The 7782-nt window shown below is 56.7% G+C and overlaps 1 protein-coding gene across 1 annotated transcript; it reads left to right on the forward strand.

Moving 5' to 3' along the window:
- Positions 1–1962: 1962 nt before the first annotated feature.
- Positions 1963–4845, forward strand: NCLIV_012020 (hypothetical protein; the record flags this gene model as incomplete). The annotated part of the gene is made up of 1 exon (XM_003880719.1): positions 1963–4845. The coding sequence occupies one exon, from the start codon at positions 1963–1965 to the stop codon at positions 4843–4845; it is 2883 nt and encodes a 960-aa protein (XP_003880768.1).
- Positions 4846–7782: the final 2937 nt, after the last annotated feature.

The following is a 7782-nucleotide window of genomic DNA, read 5'->3' on the forward strand; positions in this document are numbered from 1 at the left end:
GTCCTGTACGTGCCTCACACCTCTCTCCTGTTTTGCTTCTGTCTTCCAGAGACTCACGAAAATAATATGACGGTACCCACGACTAACGATTCAGTTCTAGGTATTAGAAAGAACAGGTACATCTGGGCGAAAGGAAAGATGTGGCGTGTCCTTAAGGCCAGGGGCAACGTGGTAGAAGTGGCGATGAGCCCGACAGATGGATTTGCTCGGGGCAACAGTCAGAGCATGAATAACGATGTGACGGAAAATAAAAACATGGAAGATCACCTAGGGCTGCCATGAAGCCGCGCGCATTCGAAATACCCGTCCTATGCAGATACGCTAGAGTACTGAAATGCAGAATCACACAGGCATGCATTCCACTCGCCGCTCCACGCAGTTTGCTTCACTGCTCTGCCTGGATCGTTTCGCGGAAAGGGTGATTGCCAAGAGCGCAGGCTGTTAGCATACACGAGCTGTGCGTGTGCGTGTTTGAACTACTTTCCTCGGCCGTCGCCGTTTACAGATCCGTCGTTCGGAGGAATGGAGCACAGCAGTGAGGATCTACGGAAGGCAGCCTATGTAAAGCGAAGGTGTCCTCATCAACAGCTTGATTCTGTGGCATATTCAGTCGAGGACGTAACCATGTTCTCCAGCGCAACGATCGTGGCAGGTAATACAGGGAACGGTTCTAGAGGCGGCGGTCCCCACAAAGAGAACATATGCAGGAGGTAGAGCGCTACAGACGCTCGTCGTCGGGTCATCGTCGTCAGACATCCAAGCAGATGGCTGGCGAGTCGATGCCTCCGCACTGCAACACAAAAGGTCGTCGTCTACGTCGTTTCAGAGAGTCCTGTGTCTTCCGTGGGCACGTGAATGGAGGAAAGTGCCTGGTGTCTGTGTGACACACAATACCACGTGCTCCGACAAGCTTTTCCTCCTGCTCCGTTATTTCTCCTCTTCCCGAACGAACTTGTCTCAAAACCATCTCAGCGGCGTGGTTACTGTATCGTTTTCGTTACTCAAAGAGCGCAGACCCGAGACACGTCAGTGGCTTGGTCGATTTTTTTTGTCCCCCTTCCGAGCCGAGGCAACTACGACCAAGCTCTGTGAAGTGGAACCGCACTCCCCACTCCCCCGACATGCCATCTACGTGAGAGGAAGCACCCGGCGAACTCGGAGTCGTCTTCCAGTTTCCCGCATCTCTGCTCTACCTTTCCGCTACAGATAGGCTCGTGATCGCGAGCGCCGTGCACGGAAGAATACCCCGCGGCCAGACAAGGCCGAAAGAAACGTATCCCTGCTTCCTGAAAGAATCGGTACTTCTCCCCTCCCGCAGAAAGCGATCTCAGTGTCGAGGAAAAAAACGTGGGCGCATTTGCTTGTGGGAACATGTTGGAGTTGATTTCAAACAAAGGAAAGCACCGAATGCACGGTGGTGGCGTACGTGGGGGAAACGGCTTGCAGGGACGATAGACAAGGACTCATCCCACAAAGCGGAGAGTCCCCAGGGTGGCGTGTATCCCCGTCAGTCGCCGGCGTCCCGGCGTCCTGGCGTCCCACACGAGCGCATGGTTCTTCCTCCCACCGCTTAGGTGCGGTGTCTTTGGGACGGGGAGCAGGCGCCGGAGTGTCGGCATTCGGAGGCGCGCCTCTCCCCGGGTGCACGATCAATTGGTGAAAAGCCTGAACAGTTCCCCTAGAGCATCGAGAATCCAGCTCATTATTGGTCCTTTCGGCACTTTTCCTTCTGCTGGGGCATCTGTTCTCGATATTTGAGATCGAATTCGTCTGTTTTCCAATTTCGCGGTTATCTGCCTGCCGCGAACGTCTTCGTTGGTAGTAAAGCCTCCGCCTCCTCCGGGGCCCTTTGAATGCCCGGTACCGTCGACTCCTACAGGTGTTAGTCGACGTCCGAGTCGGTGCGCAGGCAATGTCTTTGCCTCGAAGACCTAATTGGTTGGTATTCTGAGAGTTGAAGAGATGCGTCGAGGAAGCGAAAACTTCCGCCATCTTTTGGCGTCCAGAGCTGGACTTCTTCTGGTCGCCTGCTGCGCGTGCGCTCTTCTCTCTTCGGCGCCGCTTCCCACGCGGCGGTATTTCCTGACGTTTGGTCTCGCCAGCGAAGTAGTCGTCGATGGAGAGGCGGAAAAAGGCAATTTGGATGTCTCAGTTCAGCAGGATGGGCGGGACAACGGGGACGCCGACAGTCTTGACCCAATTGATGGGTCCCCGGCGGCAGCGGTCGAGGCGGGCGGCTTGGCTGCCGTACAGCAACAGGGTCGCAGTTCCCGCGGATCGAGTGTCTCGTACACCGTGTCCACCCAGCGTATGGCGTCAAAAAGCCGGTATGTGTTGCCTGCGGTCCTCATTTCCGCCCTTGCAGCAGCTGGAATGATGGGCTACGTCACGCCCAAGAAAACGCCCGCCTCCCAGAAAGCAGATGTCCAGACGGTCGCTGCCCGCGCTGGTGCCGAGCAATTCGACTCGGCTGCCACCAAGAAAAAGAGCGCAGAAATCGCACAAGAAACCGAGGAATCCAGACGGCGTCGCAAGCAGGCTGCACTCGTGGCCGCAGTGCTGGTAGCGGCGGCCGTCTACGGTCTGCGTTCGTCTCTCTTGGGGGTTGACAAGGTGTCTTCGCCGACGGCACTCCAGGGGCTCCTAAAAAAACCAGAAAGCATGCACGGCATTGATCCTGATGCCTCCGTCGACTTCCAACCGGACGCGTCGGTCGAGCGGCAAATGGAAGTGCCGGCCGAAGGTGCGGGTGATGCAGTGCGAGGTTGGCAGCATTTAGTCCGGGACTTTTCGGCGATGTTAGCGGGAGAATATGCGCTATCCCCGCGCGTCGGAGCGGTGGCCTCGGCTGTTGCACTTGGGCTTCTCGCCTTCTCGCTGGCAGCTGCTCGACGGGCATCGCGTCGGAGACAACAGCAAGGGGAAGAGCGTCCAGCGTCACCAACAGCAGGCGAGGAACAGGCGGATCCGGTGCCTGCTGAGGCCGCAGACCCTGCCGCTGATCCCGAGCAGGTTGGCGAGAAGGAGCCTAAGAAACCGGAGGAGAAGGAGGCGCCTGCTGCGCCCGCTGCTCCGGCAGCTGAACCCGAGGAGATTCTCGAGGCAGAACCTGAGAAGCCGGAGGAGGAGGTTGCTCTTGTGGCCGCTGATCCTGCAGCTGAACCCGAGCAGATTCCCGAGGCAGAACCTGAGGAGCCGGAGGAGGAGGTTGCTCTTGTGGCCGCTGATCCTGCAGCTGAACCCGAGCAGATTCCCGAGGCAGAACCTGAGAAGCCGGAGGTGGAGGAGGCGCCTGCAGCGGCCGCTGACCCTGCAGCAGAACTCGAGGAGATTCTCGAGGCAGAACCTGAGAAGCTGGAGGAGGAGGCGCCTGCAGCGGCCGCTGATCCTGCAGCAGAACTCGAGGAGATTCCCGAGGCAGAACCTGAGAAGCCGGAGGAGGAGGTTGCTCTTGTGGCCGCTGATCCTGCAGCTGAACCCGAGCAGATTCCCGAGGCAGAACCTGAGAAGCCGGAGGAGGAGGAGGTTCCTCCTGTGGCCGCTGACCCTGCAGCAGAACCCGAGGAGATTCTCGAGGCAGAACCTGAGAAGCTGGAGGAGGAGGCGCCTGCAGCGGCCGCTGATCCTGCAGCTGAACCCGAGGAGATTCCCGAGGCAGAACCTGAGAAGCCGGAGGAGGAGGCGCCTGCTGCGGCAGCTGACCCGGCAGCTGGACCTGAGCAGATTCCCCAGGCAGAACCTGAGAAGCCGAAAGAGGATGCGGCGGAGGGTCCGAGTGGAGAGCAAGCAGCGGAACAGGCAGAAAGCGGCACGAAGGAAGAGCGCGGTGAACGAGAAGAAGAGGAGGAACCTAGTGGTGAGGAGCCCAGCGAGGCAGCGGGAGACCCCGATGACGATATGCTGGATGTTAGCATTGCAGATGTCCGGGAGGCAGCGTTGCAGCAGGCGAAGAGATGTGGGGAGTTCGTGAGCAAGTTCCGTATCGCGGCGTATTCGCTCGAAATCGCGAGTGGTGCACTGCAGACGCGTATCGAAATAGCGAGGCAGCACGGGCAAGATGTTGTGGTGAGGACAATGTCGGACTCGCTGACTACTACTATGCGTCAGCTCGAACTTAGTTACGAGGCGATGAGGAAAAACGTTGACCTCGGCCGCCTCGCGCAGGCAGTTGCTTCTTTGGCGGAAACAGTGGAGCAGGGACAGCGAGACGGAGTTATTGAGGAGCAGATCGCTCCGCTCGAGCAAAAGATGGACCAAGTCATGAGCGAGCTCGACGAGCTTGTAAAGGAATCGGAGACAGAAGACACTGAGGAAGAAGCGGCTGTCCCCGGTGTGACCGGCTCGCCGTCGGAACCACGAGCTCCGAGTACAGATGATATCAAAAACTTGCGCCACCAATTGAAGCGCACTATACATCTGTTCGCTACCACGGTGGTGGCAGCCCAGGCAGATGCGTCCACGAGTTTGGGGTCACGCCGCAAGCTTCCAGGCTCGGATATCAGCGACGCTATCGCCTGGTACAAGTCATCTATTGCCACAGCACACGGGCTCATCGCTGGGTTACACAAATTCGGCGACCCCATCACCGCTTCCGTAGCTTTCTTCACCGAGCATGTCCAGCAAGCCGAGGATGATCTTACCGCCCGAGACGTTCCAGGTGATTCCCCCGAGGTACAGAAGCTCAAAGACGAACTTGAACGTCGACGTCAAGCCCTTGCCCGCACGGAGGCAGTGGCTGCAGCTCTTCGACGTGATAAGGAATATGCAGAGACCGTGATCAGCTTCGCGCAAGAACACCTCATGGACCTGCAGTTCGAGTGGCAGATATTCGCCACTAGTGACTAATATCCCTGGTAATGAGGCAAAATCGAAAGCCCAGGGCCGGAGAAGGGGCCTCAGCATCACCTCAGCTGAGGAGCCATGCCTGTGTATCCAAGGACCGGCGAGACACGGGAGGTGGCAACAAGGGAAACGCAGTGTATCCGCATGCGGTTTGAGCCTGCGCTCCTTGGGAAGCAGCGGCGATCTGTCGCTGTCTCGCCTCGCTTCCGCTGTAGAAGGACGGAATGGAGCACGAAAGGTTGACTGGTGAGAGGCACCGCAAACTGATGGAGCAGCGGCATGGGCGTGGCTGTCCGGTGAATGAAGAAGGGGAACTGGGTCGGGTGACTTGAGACCACAGGTGGTTTGTGGCATCCATTGAGCACTCGATTTAGGATCAGGATGCATGGCGAGATGAAGCTGCGGCCAAACGCAGCTTCAGTCCAGTCGCTGTTGCCAGTCAGTTGCAACACCGCAACGGACATCTGCAGACATCCCACAGGGCACTCAGATGTTTGAGTTTCGCAGACGCGGGCGAGGAGGCTGGTCTCTCGTTTGTGATGAACGCGTGTCTCTGGCAAGTCCGGAGGCCCATGTACGTGCACGCGGTGAAGCACCACGGACATGTCCAGAAGTCGAGGAACAGCAGGCTGATGGAGCAGGCATAGCCGCTGGTGAAGAATCGCAGGAAAAACTACCATCCCGGAACAGCAAGTAGTTGCCATGGAGGCGATTCCGGCGCTCTGTGTGCAGGAAGAAGAGAGATGGGTGCCGGCGGTCAGTTGCTGTGTGGCAGGAAGGAACAGAATGTGGCCGGTGGCAGTGCGTGGGATTCGATCCTGTAGGCGCAGGTGCTCGCGGAGGAGAACCAGGAAGTTGAAATAAGGGGGCGGAGACTCAGTGGAAAAAGGACCCGAGATCATGCGGAGATGGCCAACACGGCGTCTTCGCGAAGCCCAAATAAACTGTTGGCGCGCCGTGGCAATGTGTCCGTTGTGAAACAGCAGTAAACGAACGTCGGTAAGAAGTGACGGATGAACAAATGCCAGCAGTTGAATCTACTGTAGGGGAATGGGGATGGACGAGCGTTGTAATCGTGTGGTCCTTCAACGCGCCGGATACACGTGAGCACCACAAAGAATTCGCTGAGTTGAGTTCAACGCGATCGCGAAGACAGCGAGGCATCCCTTGTTAAATGGAAGGACGAGACTGACGATGTCTGGGGTCTCGGGTAAATGTATCATCGAACAATAGTGTGGTAGGCGCTTGCGGACACCATGGAATGCGGAGTGCACGACGTGTTGGCGTTGAAGACCTGGAGTGGCGCATTGTAGCAGGGGAAGATTGCGGTGCACAGCGGGCACCCCGAGAGAGGGACTTTGAAGGTGTTGTGGCTAGCAACGGACGCACATGAAGTGTGAAGAATGTACGGCCTCACCGCATGTGTGTGTGGAGGGGGTGTTGGCCACCTACGTATTTCTCTATGCCGTGTGTGTCGAAAGGCATTTATGCAGTCGTTTGCGTACCTCTGGAGAATGGCCCCCCCCTCTCCTACAGGTTAGAAAGGGAAAGAGTTCTCCAAGGTTTTCGGGGATGCGGATATGCGTATAAAATGTGTGTTACCCGTTTCCACTAGCGCGCAATATCGTACCGCTCCTTTTATAAACCGTCTGTTCGCGGGTGCATTGATATTGTTAGTGTGATAATGGCAGAAACCGGCCGATATGTGAAGCTGTATAAAGAGCTCAAAACGTCTAGATGACTAATACACGTTTGCTGTTACAAGGTCGTCCTCTTGCTTTGCGTACGAGGGGGGACGGGCGACCTGGCTCTCCGCAGACAGCAGAAAGTGCACCGGATAGCCACCTTAAAGATGAAACGTCTCGCGTATACCTGACAAGGGGTGCGGCAGTCGTGAGTGGACGTAGAGGTGGGGTAAACATCGTAGATCTACCGAGAACTTATGAAGAGTGATCTGTGAGAGCATCTATTCGTTTTAGGAAATGTGCGGTCACCGATGTCTACCTCCTCGCCTGCCGGGGTGTCGGTCCTCTTCACTACATCACTGTCACTTCTTTTTACCGGCGCCCTTTTCGTTCGCCCGCTTCCTCGTGTTTTCCTGTGTTCATGTCTTTTGCGTATGTTTTTTCCTTTTTTCCACCTGTTGCGAACCACGTCGCCTCTGGTGAAATCGGACGGTGGGCACACCGGTCGCCACGACTGGCGTGGTTGCGCAAGAAACAATTTCGACACCTTGCTGTAAAACGCTGCAAGAACTGCCATGTGGCCGCCTTTATTCTGAAAGGTGTAAAGCTTTCGATTATTCAAGAGGTTCTTTGGTAAAACACTAGTTCTTGGTTTCGTGTCCGCTGCGGTGGACCGCAAAACCTAAAGCCTTAAAGGTCGACAGTACCAGGATAACGCACGTCACATTCTCCAGAAATGAGATACAGACAGGAAGGCAGCTCACGATGAATAGCCTGTGCCGCTCCCACTGGACTACTGTCCGATAGAAGTCGTCTTTCTGTGGTATCCGGTGGTACGCGGTGGACTGCTGGTGTGATGGGGGGGATTGCCGATTGGGAAGGACAGAACCTCTCTCCCTGTCTGGACGATTTTGCCTCCATCGCATGCGTCACGGCTTGCGCCTAGGGCAGGTCGGCCGACATGCGCGAGCAACAAGCCCGAACGATACGGGAAGCGAAAGAGAAGCGTGTTGAATAGAAGCGTGCCTAGGTGAAGCGAGGCAGGACGAGAAGAACGGAAAAGGGGGAAAGAGAAACGCCAGCTGCGTGGGGTGCGGAAGCGAGACAGACGTCTAGTCGCATCTGTCACATCCGCGGTCTGCTGCAGGTAGCTCTCTGCGTGTATTAATTCAACTGGTGTCTGAATCTCGCGCCGAGAAACATTGGAGAAGCACCCTGCGAACCCCTAATGAGTCCTCCGACAAAGACATTCTGA

The sequence above is a fragment of the Neospora caninum genome, chromosome IV (assembly GCF_000208865.1).
Source record: "Neospora caninum Liverpool complete genome, chromosome IV".
NCBI lineage: Eukaryota > Apicomplexa > Conoidasida > Eucoccidiorida > Sarcocystidae > Neospora > Neospora caninum.